The 25,237-nt window shown below is 36.1% G+C and overlaps 1 protein-coding gene across 3 annotated transcripts in view; it reads left to right on the forward strand.

The window, feature by feature from the left end:
* The window catches only part of LOC139977167 (uncharacterized), a 187,079-nt gene that overhangs the window by 144,962 nt on the left and 16,880 nt on the right, over positions 1 to 25,237 (forward strand). For all 3 annotated transcript variants that reach the window (XM_071986380.1, XM_071986381.1, XM_071986379.1), the window contains 11 exons: positions 2,170 to 2,295; positions 4,239 to 4,358; positions 5,810 to 5,908; positions 8,772 to 8,897; positions 10,847 to 10,966; positions 12,418 to 12,516; positions 15,369 to 15,494; positions 16,935 to 17,033; positions 19,885 to 20,010; positions 21,451 to 21,549; positions 24,400 to 24,525. In XM_071986380.1, coding sequence (XP_071842481.1) covers positions 2,170 to 2,295; positions 4,239 to 4,358; positions 5,810 to 5,908; positions 8,772 to 8,897; positions 10,847 to 10,966; positions 12,418 to 12,516; positions 15,369 to 15,494; positions 16,935 to 17,033; positions 19,885 to 20,010; positions 21,451 to 21,549; positions 24,400 to 24,525 — 1,266 coding nt within the window. The remainder of the gene's footprint in view (positions 1 to 2,169; positions 2,296 to 4,238; positions 4,359 to 5,809; positions 5,909 to 8,771; positions 8,898 to 10,846; positions 10,967 to 12,417; positions 12,517 to 15,368; positions 15,495 to 16,934; positions 17,034 to 19,884; positions 20,011 to 21,450; positions 21,550 to 24,399; positions 24,526 to 25,237) is intronic.

A 25,237-nucleotide genomic window follows, 5' to 3' on the forward strand; every position in this document is an offset into this window, starting at 1 on the left:
GGTTATAATTTAAAGCTTTTTGGTAACATTTTAGTCACTTTGGGAATTTGGATTAAAATAATTAATCCATATAAATCCATGTGGTAAAGGCAGAAGGTGGCAAGATGTGTATGTGGAAAACCGCATTAGATACTGAAGGATCCACTAATGTCAGTTACAGTATGTTGTACTGTACATCCATAGCTCTCTGACCTCTCATATTAAGGTAGATGACTGGGTTGTTGTAAAATATGATGATGTACTGTACCTAGGAGAGGTTACAAATATGGTGCCTGCCACCACCACAACGTGGAAATGGCCTCTTATGGTAGATAAAATCTCCTACTAGCCCGAAAACATTATTAAAACAAATTTTACCCCCTGAAGCACCTTGTGCAGTTCAGGGGTAGACTGCAATTCACATTTTAAGAACTTCAAGTCTCAATATGTGTTTGTTGCTGAAATTCGGAAAACAAAAATCCGAAGCAGATTCAATGTTTCTTAACTTCTAAATGCACTCTGACCAGGGGGGTTTAATGGAGAAAACCTGTCGCAGTCAAACAAAACAAATTTATTTTCTGTTGCCCGTATGGCGCGAACGATTTACTGTAAAATCACTGCAACCGCCCATATCAGCACGTTCATTACACAAATGTAACCTACTTTACTTATACTCTTATCGTCCACTTTTTTACCCAATTAACGGAGGAAACTCTTCAAAATACCTGTTTATTCATTGCAATGGAAGGAAATGATACAATTTTGCAAGGTACATCAGTAAGACCGACAGAAAGATACTATTCAAAAGAACGAATCTACCACAGGAGAGCCACGAAAGTGAAAGTAGTCCTAGGCATACCTGTAACCGTTGTATAAAAAACAGAGAGATTTAATTGGCGCATGATCTGTCGGCCGGGTTTGCACATTTTGATTGAATTTTGTAAAATGTATGGACTTGTTAAGAAATCTGTTGTTTATCGATCAACATATAAACAAATAAAAATAATTGATATTGATATGGAAACTGCATAGAAGGGTGTCATTTTCACTGAGCTTTCAGTGCAGTCAGCTGGAAAAGTTGAAGTTTAAATTTGGCAAACACGTCATGAGACTTAAAGGTAACAAGTAATATTGTTCTAAGTTTGAGCTGTTTGAGCCTTTTTTTGCAATTCACTTACCTGTATGTAACCTTTCAAGTTTACTTCACATTATAAATGTTGTTCCTGCATTTTAGAACTGAGTAGGCATCTTTGATAAATAGGAAGGTGTTATAAACCTGTTATAGTATAGAAGACATCAAAACTGTGTGAATGTGTTGAGAATGAACTTGTCACGTAAGTTACACTTCCCTTTGTGACTTACGTGACGTCACGAAAGTCACACACTTCCGGAGTCCCTAAGTTTGTTTAAGCTTGTTTTACCATTGATCAAAAGTGGTGGTATTACAGATCCACCTTTAAAGCTACCTTTACAACTGTACAGTAGCTCACTTTGCTCACACACACACACTTTATATTATTGGAGGAAAACATTCCCTTCTATTTTTGTCACGTAAGTCACAGCCAGAGTGGCATTTTTAACATAATCTGTGTTACCAGTAATAAAGGAAATTTGTTAAATGGTGTTATTATATAAATTAGCAGACTGCATTTAACTGCCACATTAAAAGAAAGCTTGGACTTTCCTTTCATTTAAGGATTTTTTCTACTTTCAATTATTATATGATAATGCACCATGAATGTGCCTACAGTCTGAGATGGATACTCATTGCTATAACCTAAGATTGAGTAATCAGAAGAAGAAAACTTTAACCGTTTATGAAAGTCTAACCTATTTACTTTACATCATACAAGAAGAGAGACAACTTATAACCCTTTCTAATTTTGCCCATGTTGGGACCACTTGGTGTGGAATGGCCCTTTAATGAATCTACAGCTGCAGTGATGGTAAAGTTCAGTCTATTTGTCATCTCAGAATATATTACAAAATATTGATAAGTTTGATCTATAAATATTCTGTACACATGATGCGCAGTTTCATCATTCTGTAATAAATACATTTCATCCTGTGGCATACAATCTTTAAACATGGGGCCTCATAGAAAACTGGTATAAGTTGTGTATGTTTAACTAATATTCAGTGTGCATAGACTATGGTAATGTGTGTTCATTTCAACATATTTAATTTCAGGCTGTCTCAGTAGCAGCATCATCCCCCTCAGACAGTTCTGTGCCATCGAAGTCAGGCAATGTTCCGCACTCACAGAAGAGATGCAAGAATAAATCTACAGCTGAAGTCAAAGATGTCCCTATGATGGTAAAGCTCATTCTATTTGTCAATTAAGACTATTTACAATATGTTGATAATTTTGTAAATAAGCTACAGCTTGCTAAAGGAGACTTGCAGTAGTCAGGTTTAGACAGAAAATTAAAGGAAATGTGCACCAATCAGACAATTATGATAAGATATATATTTTAAATGCATCTATGGTGGACTGAATGAGTGCTCTTCAAGGTAATGACGTATTAGAATAAGTGCTGCCAAGTACCAATACTATGTGCCTATGATAGGAAATATTTTCTATGCATCTGTGGTGGACTGAATGAGTGCCCTTAAAGATAATAACGTCAATGAATAAGTGCTGCCGAGGACCAATAACAAGTGACTATGAAACTGGGTTGATTTCTTGGCGGGAAAAACCTACTTTCCTGATATGCGCTAAAACCTGGTAAAATACCTAAATAAAACTGAACCTGTTTAAAAATAAAAACTGAAACCTGAATAAAACTGAAAATACTGATAAACATCAAAAACATTTTCTCAAACGATACATGCAGTTTAAATCGAGAAATGAGTTGGGGGTTGAGAAAGTAAGTCAAAGTTGTTATGTAGAATAGGTTCTTACGAGGCAAGAAGAAATACACTGTATGAGCACAGAACGAACAGCTTTTCCATGTAAAAATTGTGAAGTAACCAAGTCTATAGGTTTTATACCCAAAAAGTTGTGATTCCAAGTGAAAATACTTATAGGGTACTAAGCACGAGTTCAAGGCATACTTTTGTATTAGCAGCTATACAACCATTGAAAGTGACCCAACATAAGTACACACCACACCGCTGAGTATGAGTAAACATAACTATGATATAAGAAGGCAGAGTATGCGTTCACATAACTATAGTAGAACAGGGCAGAGTATGAGTACACATAACTATGGTAGAACAGGGCTGAGTATGAGTTCACATAACTATGGTAGAACAGGGATGAGTATGAGTTTACATAACTATGGTAGAACAGGGATGAGTATGAGTTCATATAACTATGGTAGAACAGGGATGAGTATGAGTTTCACATAAATATGCTTGAACAGGGCTGAGTATGAGTACACATAACTATGGTAGAACAGGGCTGAGAATAGGTACACATAGCTTTGCTAGAACAGGTATCGGTACACATAACTTCGCTAGAACAGGTGTGAGTACACATTACTATGCTAGAACAGGGCTGAGTATGAGTACACATAACTATGGTAGAACAGGGCTGAGTATGATTTCATATAACTATGGTAGAACAGGGATGAGTATGAGTACACGTAACTATGGTAGAACAGGGATGAGTATGAGTACACATAACTATGGTAGAACAGGGATGAGTATGAGTACACATAACTATGGTAGAACGGGGATGAGTATGAGTACACATAACTATGGTAGAACGGGGATGAGTATGAGTTCACATAACTATGGTAGAACGGGGATGAGTATGAGTTCACATAACTATGGTAGAACGGGGATGAGTATGAGTACACATAACTATGGTAGAACAGGTATGAGTTCACATAACTATGGTAGAACAGGGATGAGTATGAGTACACATAACTATGGTAGAACAGGGATGAGTATGAGTTCACATAACTATGGTAGAACAGGGATGAGTATGAGTACACATAATCATGGTAGAACAGGGATGAGTATGAGTACACATAACTATGGTAGAACAGGGCAGAGTATGAGTTCACATAACTATGGTATAAGAAGGCACAGTATGAGTACACATAACTATGCTAGAACAGGGCTGAGTATGAGAACACATTACTATGGTAGAACAGGGCTGAGAATGAGTTCACATTACTTTGCTAGAACAGGTATGGGTACACATAACTACACTAGAACAGGTATGGGTACACATAACTACGCTTGAACAGCTGAATGTGATAACACACAACCAAGCCTATATTTTATTTCAACATATTTGATTGAAGGGAGTATCGACAGAAACTCTCGGAGACTGTTCTGTGCCATCAAAGTCAGGCAATGTTCCACACTCAGAGAAGAGATGCAAGAATAAATCTACAGCTGAAGTCAAAGATGTCCCTATGATGGTAAAGCTCATTCTATTTGTCAATTAAGACTATTTACAATATGTTGATAATTTTGTAAATAAGCTACAGCATGCTAAAGGAAACTGTTGCAGTTGATGTGCCAATGTCAAGTTTAAACAGAAAATTCAAGGAAATGTGTGCCTATCAGAAGACTATGATAGGAAATATTTTAAATGCATCTATGGTGGACTGAATGAGTGCTCTTTAAGATAATAACGTATTTGAGTAAGTGCACCTAAGTACCACTACTGTGTGGCTATGATAGGAAATATTTTCTATGCATCTATGGTTGACTTAATGAGTGCCCTTAAAAATAATAACGTCAATGAATAAGTGCTGCCGAGGAACAAGCGACTATGAAACTGGGTTGATTTCTTGGAGGGAGAAATCTTCTTTCCTGTTATGAGCTAAAACCTGCTAAAATAACCTGAATAAAAGGGAACCTGTTTAAAAATAGAATCTGAAACCTGAAAAATACTGATAAACATCACATACATTTTCTCAAACGTTACGTACAGTAAGAGTAAATTGAGAAATGAGTTCGGGGTTGAGAAAGTAAGCCAAATTTGTTATGTAGTATAGGTTCTTACGAGGCAAGAAAGAAATACACTGTTAGAGCACAGAACCCTCAGCTTTTCTATGTAAAAATTGTGAAGTAATCAAGTCTATAGGTTTTATACCCAAAAAGTTGTGATTCCAAGTGAAAACATTTATAGGGTCCTAAGCACGAGTTCGAGTACATACTTTTGTATTAGCAGCTATACAACCATTGAAAGTGACCCAACATAAGTACACACCACACAGCTGAGTATGAGTACACATAACTATGGTATAAGAAGGCAGAGTATGAGTTCACATAACTATGGTAGAACAGGGCAGAGTATGAGTACTCATAACTATGCCATAACAGGGCTGAGTATCAGTACACATAACTATGCTTGAACAGGGCTGAGTATCAGTACACATAACAATGCTAGAACAGGGCAGAGTATGAGTACACATAGCTTTGCTAGAACAGGTATGGGTACACATAACTTCGCTAGAACAGGTATGAGTACACATTACTATGCTAGAACAGGGCTGAGTATGATTACACATAACTAATCTAGAACAGGGCTTACTATGAGTATACATAAACTATGTTAGAACAGGTATGAGAACAAATAACTATGCTAGAACAGGGCTGAGTATGAGTACACATAACATAGATGCTAGAACAGGGAGAATCAAATGGTGAAAGGTCTTTTGAGGTTAACAGAAGTCAAAGTATGAAAATCTTGTGAATTCACCAAAGGTCAAAACTTTCAATCTTGTATGCGGTGTTCCAGTAAATTTTCTCAATTGTAGCAACAAATGCATTCACTTTTAAGCACAATTATGGCTTCCCTTTTTACTAGTTGATATTATAATACTTTGTGTCTAAAACCTCATTTCAACATATTTATCTGCAGGACATATCAGCATCATCCCTCTCAGGCATTCCTGTACCATCACAGTCTGCAGATGTCCCACACCCAAAGAAGAGACACTTTAGGGCCATTCCACGTCACGTAAGTCACAAATCAGAGAGACATTTGACACTTGTTTTCATTCTCCAGTTTAGTGCAAGTCTAGAGTTAAGTCATATGCCTATCATTCCAGAACTTTGAATACCCACAATAAATGCTGTCACCACTGCAAAACGTTAATGCTTTCCCATTGCGAATTATAGCGCCCTCAACTTGTGTCACGTAAGTCACGCAGAGAAATGAAGAATTTCAACGTTTTGAAGGAAATCAATAAATCCTGTGAAGTATTGAGAGAAATCTGCTAAGTTGCCTATTATATCTGAAAAGGACACATTGAAGAATAACTTCAAGGTAAAATTTAATTGATATGCGTTTTATACCGGTATTCGTATGCAAATTAGCGACGTCACGTAAGTCACAAAAAAATTGTCACGTAAGTCACACGTGTGAAACTGCTCAGTTTCTTCTCACAGTTTCCAAAGATACAAAGTAACACAGACTAAGGACATGTTTACAAGTTCATTAGAGATTGGGGGAAGGGGAGGGGTCTATTCCACATAAAAATAGAATCTAGAAGTTCACTTGTACATAAAAAGTCCTATAGACTAGGTTTGCGAAATGTCTTAGTTTAAGTGCTACAGTAGCTAAATAGTTTCTTAATTAGGAGTAAACAAATTTTTCTAGAGTAGTTTATACAGAATATATACTTCTAATGTATTTGCATTTCTAAATTTTTGGTTATAATTTAAAGCTTTTTGGTAACATTTTAGTCACTTTGGGAATTTGGATTAAAATAATTAATCCATATAAATCCATGTGGTAAAGGCAGAAGGTGGCAAGATGTGTATGTGGAAAACCGCATTAGATACTGAAGGATCCACTAATGTCAGTTACAGTATGTTGTACTGTACATCCATAGCTCTCTGACCTCTCATATTAAGGTAGATGACTGGGTTGTTGTAAAATATGATGATGTACTGTACCTAGGAGAGGTTACAAATATGGTGCCTGCCACCACCACAACGTGGAAATGGCCTCTTATGGTAGATAAAATCTCCTACTAGCCCGAAAACATTATTAAAACAAATTTTACCCCCTGAAGCACCTTGTGCAGTTCAGGGGTAGACTGCAATTCACATTTTAAGAACTTCAAGTCTCAATATGTGTTTGTTGCTGAAATTCGGAAAACAAAAATCCGAAGCAGATTCAATGTTTCTTAACTTCTAAATGCACTCTGACCAGGGGGGTTTAATGGAGAAAACCTGTCGCAGTCAAACAAAACAAATTTATTTTCTGTTGCCCGTATGGCGCGAACGATTTACTGTAAAATCACTGCAACCGCCCATATCAGCACGTTCATTACACAAATGTAACCTACTTTACTTATACTCTTATCGTCCACTTTTTTACCCAATTAACGGAGGAAACTCTTCAAAATACCTGTTTATTCATTGCAATGGAAGGAAATGATACAATTTTGCAAGGTACATCAGTAAGACCGACAGAAAGATACTATTCAAAAGAACGAATCTACCACAGGAGAGCCACGAAAGTGAAAGTAGTCCTAGGCATACCTGTAACCGTTGTATAAAAAACAGAGAGATTTAATTGGCGCATGATCTGTCGGCCGGGTTTGCACATTTTGATTGAATTTTGTAAAATGTATGGACTTGTTAAGAAATCTGTTGTTTATCGATCAACATATAAACAAATAAAAATAATTGATATTGATATGGAAACTGCATAGAAGGGTGTCATTTTCACTGAGCTTTCAGTGCAGTCAGCTGGAAAAGTTGAAGTTTAAATTTGGCAAACACGTCATGAGACTTAAAGGTAACAAGTAATATTGTTCTAAGTTTGAGCTGTTTGAGCCTTTTTTTGCAATTCACTTACCTGTATGTAACCTTTCAAGTTTACTTCACATTATAAATGTTGTTCCTGCATTTTAGAACTGAGTAGGCATCTTTGATAAATAGGAAGGTGTTATAAACCTGTTATAGTATAGAAGACATCAAAACTGTGTGAATGTGTTGAGAATGAACTTGTCACGTAAGTTACACTTCCCTTTGTGACTTACGTGACGTCACGAAAGTCACACACTTCCGGAGTCCCTAAGTTTGTTTAAGCTTGTTTTACCATTGATCAAAAGTGGTGGTATTACAGATCCACCTTTAAAGCTACCTTTACAACTGTACAGTAGCTCACTTTGCTCACACACACACACTTTATATTATTGGAGGAAAACATTCCCTTCTATTTTTGTCACGTAAGTCACAGCCAGAGTGGCATTTTTAACATAATCTGTGTTACCAGTAATAAAGGAAATTTGTTAAATGGTGTTATTATATAAATTAGCAGACTGCATTTAACTGCCACATTAAAAGAAAGCTTGGACTTTCCTTTCATTTAAGGATTTTTTCTACTTTCAATTATTATATGATAATGCACCATGAATGTGCCTACAGTCTGAGATGGATACTCATTGCTATAACCTAAGATTGAGTAATCAGAAGAAGAAAACTTTAACCGTTTATGAAAGTCTAACCTATTTACTTTACATCATACAAGAAGAGAGACAACTTATAACCCTTTCTAATTTTGCCCATGTTGGGACCACTTGGTGTGGAATGGCCCTTTAATGAATCTACAGCTGCAGTGATGGTAAAGTTCAGTCTATTTGTCATCTCAGAATATATTACAAAATATTGATAAGTTTGATCTATAAATATTCTGTACACATGATGCGCAGTTTCATCATTCTGTAATAAATACATTTCATCCTGTGGCATACAATCTTTAAACATGGGGCCTCATAGAAAACTGGTATAAGTTGTGTATGTTTAACTAATATTCAGTGTGCATAGACTATGGTAATGTGTGTTCATTTCAACATATTTAATTTCAGGCTGTCTCAGTAGCAGCATCATCCCCCTCAGACAGTTCTGTGCCATCGAAGTCAGGCAATGTTCCGCACTCACAGAAGAGATGCAAGAATAAATCTACAGCTGAAGTCAAAGATGTCCCTATGATGGTAAAGCTCATTCTATTTGTCAATTAAGACTATTTACAATATGTTGATAATTTTGTAAATAAGCTACAGCTTGCTAAAGGAGACTTGCAGTAGTCAGGTTTAGACAGAAAATTAAAGGAAATGTGCACCAATCAGACAATTATGATAAGATATATATTTTAAATGCATCTATGGTGGACTGAATGAGTGCTCTTCAAGGTAATGACGTATTAGAATAAGTGCTGCCAAGTACCAATACTATGTGCCTATGATAGGAAATATTTTCTATGCATCTGTGGTGGACTGAATGAGTGCCCTTAAAGATAATAACGTCAATGAATAAGTGCTGCCGAGGACCAATAACAAGTGACTATGAAACTGGGTTGATTTCTTGGCGGGAAAAACCTACTTTCCTGATATGCGCTAAAACCTGGTAAAATACCTAAATAAAACTGAACCTGTTTAAAAATAAAAACTGAAACCTGAATAAAACTGAAAATACTGATAAACATCAAAAACATTTTCTCAAACGATACATGCAGTTTAAATCGAGAAATGAGTTGGGGGTTGAGAAAGTAAGTCAAAGTTGTTATGTAGAATAGGTTCTTACGAGGCAAGAAGAAATACACTGTATGAGCACAGAACGAACAGCTTTTCCATGTAAAAATTGTGAAGTAACCAAGTCTATAGGTTTTATACCCAAAAAGTTGTGATTCCAAGTGAAAATACTTATAGGGTACTAAGCACGAGTTCAAGGCATACTTTTGTATTAGCAGCTATACAACCATTGAAAGTGACCCAACATAAGTACACACCACACCGCTGAGTATGAGTAAACATAACTATGATATAAGAAGGCAGAGTATGAGTTCACATAACTATAGTAGAACAGGGCAGAGTATGAGTACACATAACTATGGTAGAACAGGGCTGAGTATGAGTTCACATAACTATGGTAGAACAGGGATGAGTATGAGTTTACATAACTATGGTAGAACAGGGATGAGTATGAGTTCATATAACTATGGTAGAACAGGGATGAGTATGAGTTTCACATAAATATGCTTGAACAGGGCTGAGTATGAGTACACATAACTATGGTAGAACAGGGCTGAGAATAAGTACACATAGCTTTACTAGAACAGGTATCGGTACACATAACTTCGCTAGAACAGGTGTGAGTACACATTACTATGCTAGAACAGGGCTGAGTATGAGTACACATAACTATGGTAGAACAGGGCTGAGTATGATTTCATATAACTATGGTAGAACAGGGATGAGTATGAGTACACGTAACTATGGTAGAACAGGGATGAGTATGAGTACACATAACTATGGTAGAACAGGGATGAGTATGAGTACACATAACTATGGTAGAACGGGGATGAGTATGAGTACACATAACTATGGTAGAACGGGGATGAGTATGAGTTCACATAACTATGGTAGAACGGGGATGAGTATGAGTTCACATAACTATGGTAGAACGGGGATGAGTATGAGTACACATAACTATGGTAGAACAGGGATGAGTATGAGTTCACATAACTATGGTAGAACAGGGATGAGTATGAGTACACATAACTATGGTAGAACAGGGATGAGTATGAGTTCACATAACTATGGTAGAACAGGGATGAGTATGAGTACACATAATTATGGTAGAACAGGGATGAGTATGAGTACACATAACTATGGTAGAACAGGGCAGAGTATGAGTTCACATAACTATGGTATAAGAAGGCACAGTATGAGTACACATAACTATGCTAGAACAGGGCTGAGTATGAGAACACATTACTATGGTAGAACAGGGCTGAGAATGAGTTCACATTACTTTGCTAGAACAGGTATGGGTACACATAACTACACTAGAACAGGTATGGGTACACATAACTACGCTTGAACAGCTGAATGTGATAACACACAACCAAGCCTATATTTTATTTCAACATATTTGATTGAAGGGAGTATCGACAGAAACTCTCGGAGACTGTTCTGTGCCATCAAAGTCAGGCAATGTTCCACACTCAGAGAAGAGATGCAAGAATAAATCTATAGCTGAAGTCAAAGATGTCCCTATGATGGTAAAGCTCATTCTATTTGTCAATTAAGACTATTTACAATATGTTGATAATTTTGTAAATAAGCTACAGCATGCTAAAGGAAACTGTTGCAGTTGATGTGCCAATGTCAAGTTTAAACAGAAAATTCAAGGAAATGTGTGCCTATCAGAAGACTATGATAGGAAATATTTTAAATGCATCTATGGTGGACTGAATGAGTGCTCTTTAAGATAATAACGTATTTGAGTAAGTGCACCTAAGTACCACTACTGTGTGGCTATGATAGGAAATATTTTCTATGCATCTATGGTTGACTTAATGAGTGCCCTTAAAAATAATAACGTCAATGAATAAGTGCTGCCGAGGAACAAGCGACTATGAAACTGGGTTGATTTCTTGGAGGGAGAAATCTTCTTTCCTGTTATGAGCTAAAACCTGCTAAAATAACCTGAATAAAAGGGAACCTGTTTAAAAATAGAATCTGAAACCTGAAAAATACTGATAAACATCACATACATTTTCTCAAACGTTACGTACAGTAAGAGTAAATTGAGAAATGAGTTCGGGGTTGAGAAAGTAAGCCAAATTTGTTATGTAGTATAGGTTCTTACGAGGCAAGAAAGAAATACACTGTTAGAGCACAGAACCCTCAGCTTTTCTATGTAAAAATTGTGAAGTAATCAAGTCTATAGGTTTTATACCCAAAAAGTTGTGATTCCAAGTGAAAACATTTATAGGGTCCTAAGCACGAGTTCGAGTACATACTTTTGTATTAGCAGCTATACAACCATTGAAAGTGACCCAACATAAGTACACACCACACAGCTGAGTATGAGTACACATAACTATGGTATAAGAAGGCAGAGTATGAGTTCACATAACTATGGTAGAACAGGGCAGAGTATGAGTACTCATAACTATGCCATAACAGGGCTGAGTATCAGTACACATAACTATGCTTGAACAGGGCTGAGTATCAGTACACATAACAATGCTAGAACAGGGCAGAGTATGAGTACACATAGCTTTGCTAGAACAGGTATGGGTACACATAACTTCGCTAGAACAGGTATGAGTACACATTACTATGCTAGAACAGGGCTGAGTATGATTACACATAACTAATCTAGAACAGGGCTTACTATGAGTATACATAAACTATGTTAGAACAGGTATGAGAACAAATAACTATGCTAGAACAGGGCTGAGTATGAGTACACATAACATAGATGCTAGAACAGGGAGAATCAAATGGTGAAAGGTCTTTTGAGGTTAACAGAAGTCAAAGTATGAAAATCTTGTGAATTCACCAAAGGTCAAAACTTTCAATCTTGTATGCGGTGTTCCAGTAAATTTTCTCAATTGTAGCAACAAATGCATTCACTTTTAAGCACAATTATGGCTTCCCTTTTTACTAGTTGATATTATAATACTTTGTGTCTAAAACCTCATTTCAACATATTTATCTGCAGGACATATCAGCATCATCCCTCTCAGGCATTCCTGTACCATCACAGTCTGCAGATGTCCCACACCCAAAGAAGAGACACTTTAGGGCCATTCCACGTCACGTAAGTCACAAATCAGAGAGACATTTGACACTTGTTTTCATTCTCCAGTTTAGTGCAAGTCTAGAGTTAAGTCATATGCCTATCATTCCAGAACTTTGAATACCCACAATAAATGCTGTCACCACTGCAAAATGTTAATGCTTTCCCATTGCGAATTATAGCGCCCTCAACTTGTGTCACGTAAGTCACGCAGAGAAATGAAGAATTTCAATGTTTTGAAGGAAATCAATAAATCCTGTGAAGTATTGAGAGAAATCTGCTAAGTTGCCTATTATATCTGAAAAGGACACATTGAAGAATAACTTCAAGGTAAAATTTAATTGATATGCGTTTTATACCGGTATTCGTATGCAAATTAGCGACGTCACGTAAGTCACAAAAAAATTGTCACGTAAGTCACACATGTGAAACTGCTCAGTTTCTTCTCACAGTTTCCAAAGATACAAAGTAACACAGACTAAGGACATGTTTACAAGTTCATTAGAGATTGGGGGAAGGGGAGGGGTCTATTCCACATAAAAATAGAATCTAGAAGTTCACTTGTACATAAAAAGTCCTATAGACTAGGTTTGCGAAATGTCTTAGTTTAAGTGCTACAGTAGCTAAATAGTTTCTTAATTAGGAGTAAACAAATTTTTCTAGAGTAGTTTATACAGAATATATACTTCTAATGTATTTACATTTCTAAATTTTTGGTTATAATTTAAAGCTTTTTGGTAACATTTTAGTCACTTTGGGAATTTGGATTAAAATAATTAATCCATATAAATCCATGTGGTAAAGGCAGAAGGTGGCAAGATGTGTATGTGGAAAACCGCATTAGATACTGAAGGATCCACTAATGTCAGTTACAGTATGTTGTACTGTACATCCATAGCTCTCTGACCTCTCATATTAAGGTAGATGACTGGGTTGTTGTAAAATATGATGATGTACTGTACCTAGGAGAGGTTACAAATATGGTGCCTGCCACCACCACAACGTGGAAATGGCCTCTTATGGTAGATAAAATCTCCTACTAGCCCGAAAACATTATTAAAACAAATTTTACCCCCTGAAGCACCTTGTGCAGTTCAGGGGTAGACTGCAATTCACATTTTAAGAACTTCAAGTCTCAATATGTGTTTGTTGCTGAAATTCGGAAAACAAAAATCCGAAGCAGATTCAATGTTTCTTAACTTCTAAATGCACTCTGACCAGGGGGGTTTAATGGAGAAAACCTGTCGCAGTCAAACAAAACAAATTTATTTTCTGTTGCCCGTATGGCGCGAACGATTTACTGTAAAATCACTGCAACCGCCCATATCAGCACGTTCATTACACAAATGTAACCTACTTTACTTATACTCTTATCGTCCACTTTTTTACCCAATTAACGGAGGAAACTCTTCAAAATACCTGTTTATTCATTGCAATGGAAGGAAATGATACAATTTTGCAAGGTACATCAGTAAGACCGACAGAAAGATACTATTCAAAAGAACGAATCTACCACAGGAGAGCCACGAAAGTGAAAGTAGTCCTAGGCATACCTGTAACCGTTGTATACAAAACAGAGAGATTTAATTGGCGCATGATCTGTCGGCCGGGTTTGCACATTTTGATTGAGTTTTGTAAAATGTATGGACTTGTTAAGAAATCTGTTGTTTATCGATCAACATATAAACAAATAAAAATAATTGATATTGATATGGAAACTGCATAGAAGGGTGTCATTTTCACTGAGCTTTCAGTGCAGTCAGCTGGAAAAGTTGAAGTTTAAATTTGGCAAACATGTCATGAGACTTAAAGGTAACAAGTAATATTGTTCTAAGTTTGAGCTGTTTGAGCCTTTTTTTGCAATTCACTTACCTGTATGTAACCTTTCAAGTTTACTTCACATTATAAATGTTGTTCCTGCATTTTAGAACTGAGTAGGCATCTTTGATAAATAGGAAGGTGTTATAAACCTGTTATAGTATAGAAGACATCAAAACTGTGTGAATGTGTTGAGAATGAACTTGTCACGTAAGTTACACTTCCCTTTGTGACTTACGTGACGTCACGTAAGTCACACACTTCCGGAGTCCCTAAATTTGTTTAAGCTTGTTTTACCATTGATCAAAAGTGGTGGTATTACAGATCCACCTTTAAAGCTACCTTTACAACTGTACAGGCTCTCACACACACACTATATATTATTGGAGGAAAACATTCCCTTCTATTTTTGTCACATAAGTCACAGCCAGAGTGGCATTTTTAACATAATCTGTGTTACCAGTAATAAAGGAAATTTGTTAAATGGTGTTATTATATAAATTAGCAGACTGCATTTAACTGCCACATTAAAAGAAAGCTTGGACTTTCCTTTCATTTAAGGATTTTTTCTACTTTCAATTATTATATGATAATGCACCATGAATGTGCCTACAGTCTGAGATGGATACTCATTGCTATAACCTAAGATTGAGTAATCAGAAGAAGAAAACTTTAACCGTTTATGAAAGTCTAACCTATTTACTTTACATCATACAAGAAGAGAGACAACTTATAACCCTTTCTAATTTTGCCCATGTTGGGACCACTTGGTGTGGAATGGCCCTTTAATGAATCTACAGCTGCAGCGATGGTAAAGTTCAGTCTATTTGTCATCTCAGAATATATTACAAAATATTGATAAGTTTGATCTATAAATATTCTGTACACATGATGCGCAGTTTCATCATTCTGTAATAAATACATTTCATCCTGTGGCATACAATCTTTAAACATGGGGCCTCATAGAAAACTGGTATAAGTTGTGTATGTTTAACTAATATTCAGTGTGCATAGACTATGGTAATGTGTGTTCATTTCAACATATTTAATTTCAGGCTGTCTCAGTAGCAGCATCATCCCCCTCAGACAGTTCTGTGCCATCGAAGTCAGGCAATGTTCCGCACTCACAGAAGAGATGCAAGAATAAATCTACAGCTGAAGTCAAAGATGTCCCTATGATGGTAAAGCTCATTCTATTTGTCAATTAAGACTATTTACAATATGTTGATAATTTTGTAAATAAGCTACAGCTTGCTAAAGGAGACTTGCAGTAGTCAGGTTTAGACAGAAAATTAAAGGAAATGTGCACCAATCAGACAATTATGATAAGATATATATTTTAAATGCATCTATGGTGGACTGAATGAGTGCTCTTTAAGATAATAACGTATTTGAGTAAGTGCACCTAAGTACCACTACTGTGTGGCTATGATAGGAAATATTTTCTATGCATCTATGGTTGACTTAATGAGTGCCCTTAAAAATAATAACGTCAATGAATAAGTGCTGCCGAGGAACAAGCGACTATGAAACTGGGTTGATTTCTTGGAGGGAGAAATCTTCTTTCCTGTTATGAGCTAAAACCTGCTAAAATAACCTGAATAAAAGGGAACCTGTTTAAAAATAGAATCTGAAACCTGAAAAATACTGATAAACATCACATACATTTTCTCAAACGTTACGTACAGTAAGAGTAAATTGAGAAATGAGTTCGGGGTTGAGAAAGTAAGCCAAATTTGTTATGTAGTATAGGTTCTTACGAGGCAAGAAAGAAATACACTGTTAGAGCACAGAACCCTCAGCTTTTCTATGTAAAAATTGTGAAGTAATCAAGTCTATAGGTTTTATACCCAAAAAGTTGTGATTCCAAGTGAAAACATTTATAGGGTCCTAAGCACGAGTTCGAGTACATACTTTTGTATTAGCAGCTATACAACCATTGAAAGTGACCCAACATAAGTACACACCACACAGCTGAGTATGAGTACACATAACTATGGTATAAGAAGGCAGAGTATGAGTTCACATAACTATGGTAGAACAGGGCAGAGTATGAGTACTCATAACTATGCCATAACAGGGCTGAGTATCAGTACACATAACTATGCTTGAACAGGGCTGAGTATCAGTACACATAACAATGCTAGAACAGGGCAGAGTATGAGTACACATAGCTTTGCTAGAACAGGTATGGGTACACATAACTTCGCTAGAACAGGTATGAGTACACATTACTATGCTAGAACAGGGCTGAGTATGATTACACATAACTAATCTAGAACAGGGCTTACTATGAGTATACATAAACTATGTTAGAACAGGTATGAGAACAAATAACTATGCTAGAACAGGGCTGAGTATGAGTACACATAACATAGATGCTAGAACAGGGAGAATCAAATGGTGAAAGGTCTTTTGAGGTTAACAGAAGTCAAAGTATGAAAATCTTGTGAATTCACCAAAGGTCAAAACTTTCAATCTTGTATGCGGTGTTCCAGTAAATTTTCTCAATTGTAGCAACAAATGCATTCACTTTTAAGCACAATTATGGCTTCCCTTTTTACTAGTTGATATTATAATACTTTGTGTCTAAAACCTCATTTCAACATATTTATCTGCAGGACATATCAGCATCATCCCTCTCAGGCATTCCTGTACCATCACAGTCTGCAGATGTCCCACACCCAAAGAAGAGACACTTTAGGGCCATTCCACGTCACGTAAGTCACAAATCAGAGAGACATTTGACACTTGTTTTCATTCTCCAGTTTAGTGCAAGTCTAGAGTTAAGTCATATGCCTATCATTCCAGAACTTTGAATACCCACAATAAATGCTGTCACCACTGCAAAACGTTAATGCTTTCCCATTGCGAATTATAGCGCCCTCAACTTGTGTCACGTAAGTCACGCAGAGAAATGAAGAATTTCAACGTTTTGAAGGAAATCAATAAATCCTGTGAAGTATTGAGAGAAATCTGCTAAGTTGCCTATTATATCTGAAAAGGACACATTGAAGAATAACTTCAAGGTAAAATTTAATTGATATGCGTTTTATACCGGTATTCGTATGCAAATTAGCGACGTCACGTAAGTCACAAAAAATTGTCACGTAAGTCACACGTGTGAAACTGCTCAGTTTCTTCTCACAGTTTCCAAAGATACAAAGTAACACAGACTAAGGACATGTTTACAAGTTCATTAGAGATTGGGGGAAGGGGAGGGGTCTATTCCACATAAAAATAGAATCTAGAAGTTCACTTGTACATAAAAAGTCCTATAGACTAGGTTTGCGAAATGTCTTAGTTTAAGTGCTACAGTAGCTAAATAGTTTCTTAATTAGGAGTAAACAAATTTTTCTAGAGTAGTTTATACAGAATATATACTTCTAATGTATTTGCATTTCTAAATTTTTGGTTATAATTTAAAGCTTTTTGGTAACATTTTAGTCACTTTGGGAATTTGGATTAAAATAATTAATCCATATAAATCCATGTGGTAAAGGCAGAAGGTGGCAAGATGTGTATGTGGAAAACCGCATTAGATACTGAAGGATCCACTAATGTCAGTTACAGTATGTTGTACTGTACATCCATAGCTCTCTGACCTCTCATATTAAGGTAGATGACTGGGTTGTTGTAAAATATGATGATGTACTGTACCTAGGAGAGGTTACAAATATGGTGCCTGCCACCACCACAACGTGGAAATGGCCTCTTATGGTAGATAAAATCTCCTACTAGCCCGAAAACATTATTAAAACAAATTTTACCCCCTGAAGCACCTTGTGCAGTTCAGGGGTAGACTGCAATTCACATTTTAAGAACTTCAAGTCTCAATATGTGTTTGTTGCTGAAATTCGGAAAACAAAAATCCGAAGCAGATTCAATGTTTCTTAACTTCTAAATGCACTCTGACCAGGGGGGTTTAATGGAGAAAACCTGTCGCAGTCAAACAAAACAAATTTATTTTCTGTTGCCCGTATGGCGCGAACGATTTACTGTAAAATCACTGCAACCGCCCATATCAGCACGTTCATTACACAAATGTAACCTACTTTACTTATACTCTTATCGTCCACTTTTTTACCCAATTAACGGAGGAAACTCTTCAAAATACCTGTTTATTCATTGCAATGGAAGGAAATGATACAATTTTGCAAGGTACATCAGTAAGACCGACAGAAAGATACTATTCAAAAGAACGAATCTACCACAGGAGAGCCACGAAAGTGAAAGTAGTCCTAGGCATACCTGTAACCGTTGTATACAAAACAGAGAGATTTAATTGGCGCATGATCTGTCGGCCGGGTTTGCACATTTTGATTGAGTTTTGTAAAATGTATGGACTTGTTAAGAAATCTGTTGTTTATCGATCAACATATAAACAAATAAAAATAATTGATATTGATATGGAAACTGCATAGAAGGGTGTCATTTTCACTGAGCTTTCAGTGCAGTCAGCTGGAAAAGTTGAAGTTTAAATTTGGCAAACATGTCATGAGACTTAAAGGTAACAAGTAATATTGTTCTAAGTTTGAGCTGTTTGAGCCTTTTTTTGCAATTCACTTACCTGTATGTAACCTTTCAAGTTTACTTCACATTATAAATGTTGTTCCTGCATTTTAGAACTGAGTAGGCATCTTTGATAAATAGGAAGGTGTTATAAACCTGTTATAGTATAGAAGACATCAAAACTGTGTGAATGTGTTGAGAATGAACTTGTCACGTAAGTTACACTTCCCTTTGTGACTTACGTGACGTCACGTAAGTCACACACTTCCGGAGTCCCTAAATTTGTTTAAGCTTGTTTTACCATTGATCAAAAGTGGTGGTATTACAGATCCACCTTTAAAGCTACCTTTACAACTGTACAGGCTCTCACACACACACTATATATTATTGGAGGAAAACATTCCCTTCTATTTTTGTCACATAAGTCACAGCCAGAGTGGCATTTTTAACATAATCTGTGTTACCAGTAATAAAGGAAATTTGTTAAATGGTGTTATTATATAAATTAGCAGACTGCATTTAACTGCCACATTAAAAGAAAGCTTGGACTTTCCTTTCATTTAAGGATTTTTTCTACTTTCAATTATTATATGATAATGCACCATGAATGTGCCTACAGTCTGAGATGGATACTCATTGCTATAACCTAAGATTGAGTAATCAGAAGAAGAAAACTTTAACCGTTTATGAAAGTCTAACCTATTTACTTTACATCATACAAGAAGAGAGACAACTTATAACCCTTTCTAATTTTGCCCATGTTGGGACCACTTGGTGTGGAATGGCCCTTTAATGAATCTACAGCTGCAGCGATGGTAAAGTTCAGTCTATTTGTCATCTCAGAATATATTACAAAATATTGATAAGTTTGATCTATAAATATTCTGTACACATGATGCGCAGTTTCATCATTCTGTAATAAATACATTTCATCCTGTGGCATACAATCTTTAAACATGGGGCCTCATAGAAAACTGGTATAAGTTGTGTATGTTTAACTAATATTCAGTGTGCATAGACTATGGTAATGTGTGTTCATTTCAACATATTTAATTTCAGGCTGTCTCAGTAGCAGCATCATCCCCCTCAGACAGTTCTGTGCCATCGAAGTCAGGCAATGTTCCGCACTCACAGAAGAGATGCAAGAATAAATCTACAGCTGAAGTCAAAGATGTCCCTATGATGGTAAAGCTCATTCTATTTGTCAATTAAGACTATTTACAATATGTTGATAATTTTGTAAATAAGCTACAGCTTGCTAAAGGAGACTTGCAGTAGTCAGGTTTAGACAGAAAATTAAAGGAAATGTGCACCAATCAGACAATTATGATAAGATATATATTTTAAATGCATCTATGGTGGACTGAATGAGTGCTCTTTAAGATAATAACGTATTTGAGTAAGTGCACCTAAGTACCACTACTGTGTGGCTATGATAGGAAATATTTTCTATGCATCTATGGTTGACTTAATGAGTGCCCTTAAAAATAATAACGTCAATGAATAAGTGCTGCCGAGGAACAAGCGACTATGAAACTGGGTTGATTTCTTGGAGGGAGAAATCTTCTTTCCTGTTATAAGCTAAAACCTGCTAAAATAACCTGAATAAAAGGGAACCTGTTTAAAAATAGAATCTGAAACCTGAAAAATACTGATAAACATCACATACATTTTCTCAAACGTTACGTACAGTAAGAGTAAATTGAGAAATGAGTTCGGGGTTGAGAAAGTAAGCCAAATTTGTTATGTAGTATAGGTTCTTACGAGGCAAGAAAGAAATACACTGTTAGAGCACAGAACCCTCAGCTTTTCTATGTAAAAATTGTGAAGTAATCAAGTCTATAGGTTTTATACCCAAAAAGTTGTGATTCCAAGTGAAAACATTTATAGGGTCCTAAGCACGAGTTCGAGTACATACTTTTGTATTAGCAGCTATACAACCATTGAAAGTGACCCAACATAAGTACACACCACACAGCTGAGTATGAGTACACATAACTATGGTATAAGAAGGCAGAGTATGAGTTCACATAACTATGGTAGAACAGGGCAGAGTATGAGTACTCATAACTATGCCATAACAGGGCAGAGTATGAGTACACATAACTATGCTTGAACAGGGCTGAGTATCAGTACACATAACAATGCTAGAACAGGGCAGAGTATGAGTACACATAGCTTTGCTAGAACAGGTATGGGTACACATAACTTCGCTAGAACAGGTATGAGTACACATTACTATGCTAGAACAGGGCTGAGTATGATTACACATAACTAATCTAGAACAGGGCTTACTATGAGTATACATAAACTATGTTAGAACAGGTATGAGAACAAATAACTATGCTAGAACAGGGCTGAGTATGAGTACACATAACATAGATGCTAGAACAGGGAGAATCAAATGGTGAAAGGTCTTTTGAGGTTAACAGAAGTCAAAGTATGAAAATCTTGTGAATTCACCAAAGGTCAAAACTTTCAATCTTGTATGCGGTGTTCCAGTAAATTTTCTCAATTGTAGCAACAAATGCATTCACTTTTAAGCACAATTATGGCTTCCCTTTTTACTAGTTGATATTATAATACTTTGTGTCTAAAACCTCATTTCAACATATTTATCTGCAGGACATATCAGCATCATCCCTCTCAGGCATTCCTGTACCATCACAGTCTGCAGATGTCCCACACCCAAAGAAGAGACACTTTAGGGCCATTCCACGTCACGTAAGTCACAAATCAGAGAGACATTTGACACTTGTTTTCATTCTCCAGTTTAGTGCAAGTCTAGAGTTAAGTCATATGCCTATCATTCCAGAACTTTGAATACCCACAATAAATGCTGTCACCACTGCAAAACGTTAATGCTTTCCCATTGCGAATTATAGCGCCCTCAACTTGTGTCACGTAAGTCACGCAGAGAAATGAAGAATTTCAACGTTTTGAAGGAAATCAATAAATCCTGTGAAGTATTGAGAGAAATCTGCTAAGTTGCCTATTATATCTGAAAAGGACACATTGAAGAATAACTTCAAGGTAAAATTTAATTGATATGCGTTTTATACCGGTATTCGTATGCAAATTAGCGACGTCACGTAAGTCACAAAAAATTGTCACGTAAGTCACACGTGTGAAACTGCTCAGTTTCTTCTCACAGTTTCCAAAGATACAAAGTAACACAGACTAAGGACATGTTTACAAGTTCATTAGAGATTGGGGGAAGGGGAGGGGTCTATTCCACATAAAAATAGAATCTAGAAGTTCACTTGTACATAAAAAGTCCTATAGACTAGGTTTGCGAAATGTCTTAGTTTAAGTGCTACAGTAGCTAAATAGTTTCTTAATTAGGAGTAAACAAATTTTTCTAGAGTAGTTTATACAGAATATATACTTCTAATGTATTTGCATTTCTAAATTTTTGGTTATAATTTAAAGCTTTTTGGTAACATTTTAGTCACTTTGGGAATTTGGATTAAAATAATTAATCCATATAAATCCATGTGGTAAAGGCAGAAGGTGGCAAGATGTGTATGTGGAAAACCGCATTAGATACTGAAGGATCCACTAATGTCAGTTACAGTATGTTGTACTGTACATCCATAGCTCTCTGACCTCTCATATTAAGGTAGATGACTGGGTTGTTGTAAAATATGATGATGTACTGTACCTAGGAGAGGTTACAAATATGGTGCCTGCCACCACCACAACGTGGAAATGGCCTCTTATGGTAGATAAAATCTCCTACTAGCCCGAAAACATTATTAAAACAAATTTTACCCCCTGAAGCACCTTGTGCAGTTCAGGGGTAGACTGCAATTCACATTTTAAGAACTTCAAGTCTCAATATGTGTTTGTTGCTGAAATTCGGAAAACAAAAATCCGAAGCAGATTCAATGTTTCTTAACTTCTAAATGCACTCTGACCAGGGGGGTTTAATGGAGAAAACCTGTCGCAGTCAAACAAAACAAATTTATTTTCTGTTGCCCGTATGGCGCGAACGATTTACTGTAAAATCACTGCAACCGCCCATATCAGCACGTTCATTACACAAATGTAACCTACTTTACTTATACTCTTATCGTCCACTTTTTTACCCAATTAACGGAGGAAACTCTTCAAAATACCTGTTTATTCATTGCAATGGAAGGAAATGATACAATTTTGCAAGGTACATCAGTAAGACCGACAGAAAGATACTATTCAAAAGAACGAATCTACCACAGGAGAGCCACGAAAGTGAAAGTAGTCCTAGGCATACCTGTAACCGTTGTATACAAAACAGAGAGATTTAATTGGCGCATGATCTGTCGGCCGGGTTTGCACATTTTGATTGAATTTTGTAAAATGTATGGACTTGTTAAGAAATCTGTTGTTTATCGATCAACATATAAACAAATAAAAATAATTGATATTGATATGGAAACTGCATAGAAGGGTGTCATTTTCACTGAGCTTTCAGTGCAGTCAGCTGGAAAAGTTGAAGTTTAAATTTGGCAAACATGTCATGAGACTTAAAGGTAACAAGTAATATTGTTCTAAGTTTGAGCTGTTTGAGCCTTTTTTTGCAATTCACTTACCTGTATGTAACCTTTCAAGTTTACTTCACATTATAAATGTTGTTCCTGCATTTTAGAACTGAGTAGGCATCTTTGATAAATAGGAAGGTGTTATAAACCTGTTATAGTATAGAAGACATCAAAACTGTGTGAATGTGTTGAGAATGAACTTGTCACGTAAGTTACACTTCCCTTTGTGACTTACGTGACGTCACGTAAGTCACACACTTCCGGAGTCCCTAAATTTGTTTAAGCTTGTTTTACCATTGATCAAAAGTGGTGGTATTACAGATCCACCTTTAAAGCTACCTTTACAACTGTACAGGCTCTCACACACACACTATATATTATTGGAGGAAAACATTCCCTTCTATTTTTGTCACATAAGTCACAGCCAGAGTGGCATTTTTAACATAATCTGTGTTACCAGTAATAAAGGAAATTTGTTAAATGGTGTTATTATATAAATTAGCAGACTGCATTTAACTGCCACATTAAAAGAAAGCTTGGACTTTCCTTTATTTAAGGATTTTTTCTACTTTCAATTATTATATGATAATGCACCATGAATGTGCCTACAGTCTGAGATGGATACTCATTGCTATAACCTAAGATTGAGTAATCAGAAGAAGAAAACTTTAACCGTTTATGAAAGTCTAACCTACTTACTTTACATCATACAAGAAGAGAGACAACTTATAACCCTTTCTAATTTTGCCCATGTTGGGACCACTTGGTGTGGAATGGCCCTTTAATGAATCTACAGCTGCAGCGATGGTAAAGTTCAGTCTATTTGTCATCTCAGAATATATTACAAAATATTGATAAGTTTGATCTATAAATATTCTGTACACATGATGCGCAGTTTCATCATTCTGTAATAAATACATTTCATCCTGTGGCATACAATCTTTAAACATGGGGCCTCATAGAAAACTGGTATAAGTTGTGTATGTTTAACTAATATTCAGTGTGCATAGACTATGGTAATGTGTGTTCATTTCAACATATTTAATTTTAGGCTGTCTCAGTAGCAGCATCATCCCCCTCAGACAGTTCTGTGCCATCGAAGTCAGGCAATGTTCCGCACTCACAGAAGAGATGCAAGAATAAATCTACAGCTGAAGTCAAAGATGTCCCTATGATGGTAAAGCTCATTCTATTTGTCAATTAAGACTATTTACAATATGTTGATAATTTTGTAAATAAGCTACAGCTTGCTAAAGGAGACTTGCAGTAGTCAGGTTTAGACAGAAAATTAAAGAAAATGTGCACCAATCAGACAATTATGATAAGATATATATTTTAAATGCATCTATGGTGGACTGAATGAGTGCTCTTCAAGGTAATAACGTATTTGAATAAGTGCTGCCAAGTACCAATACTATGTGCCTATGATAGGAAATATTTTCTATGCATCTGTGGTGGACTGAATGAGTGCCCTTAAAGATAATAACGTCAATGAATAAGTGCTGCCGAGGACCAATAACAAGTGACTATGAAACTGGGTTGATTTCTTGGCGGGAAAAACCTACTTTCCTGATATGCGCTAAAACCTGGTAAAATACCTAAATAAAACTGAACCTGTTTAAAAATAAAAACTGAAACCTGAATAAAACTGAAAATACTGATAAACATCAAAAACATTTTCTCAAACGATACATGCAGTTTAAATCGAGAAATGAGTTGGGGGTTGAGAAAGTAAGTCAAAGTTGTTATGTAGAATAGGTTCTTCTGAGGCAAGAAGAAATACACTGTATGAGCACAGAACCCTCAGCTTTTCTATGTAAAAATTGTGAAGCAATCAAGTCTAGGTTTTATACCCAAAAAGTTGTGATTCCAAGTGAAAACATTTATAG

This window comes from Apostichopus japonicus, chromosome 12 (genome assembly GCF_037975245.1).
Source record: "Apostichopus japonicus isolate 1M-3 chromosome 12, ASM3797524v1, whole genome shotgun sequence".
In the NCBI taxonomy this organism is placed as follows: domain Eukaryota; kingdom Metazoa; phylum Echinodermata; class Holothuroidea; order Aspidochirotida; family Stichopodidae; genus Apostichopus; species Apostichopus japonicus.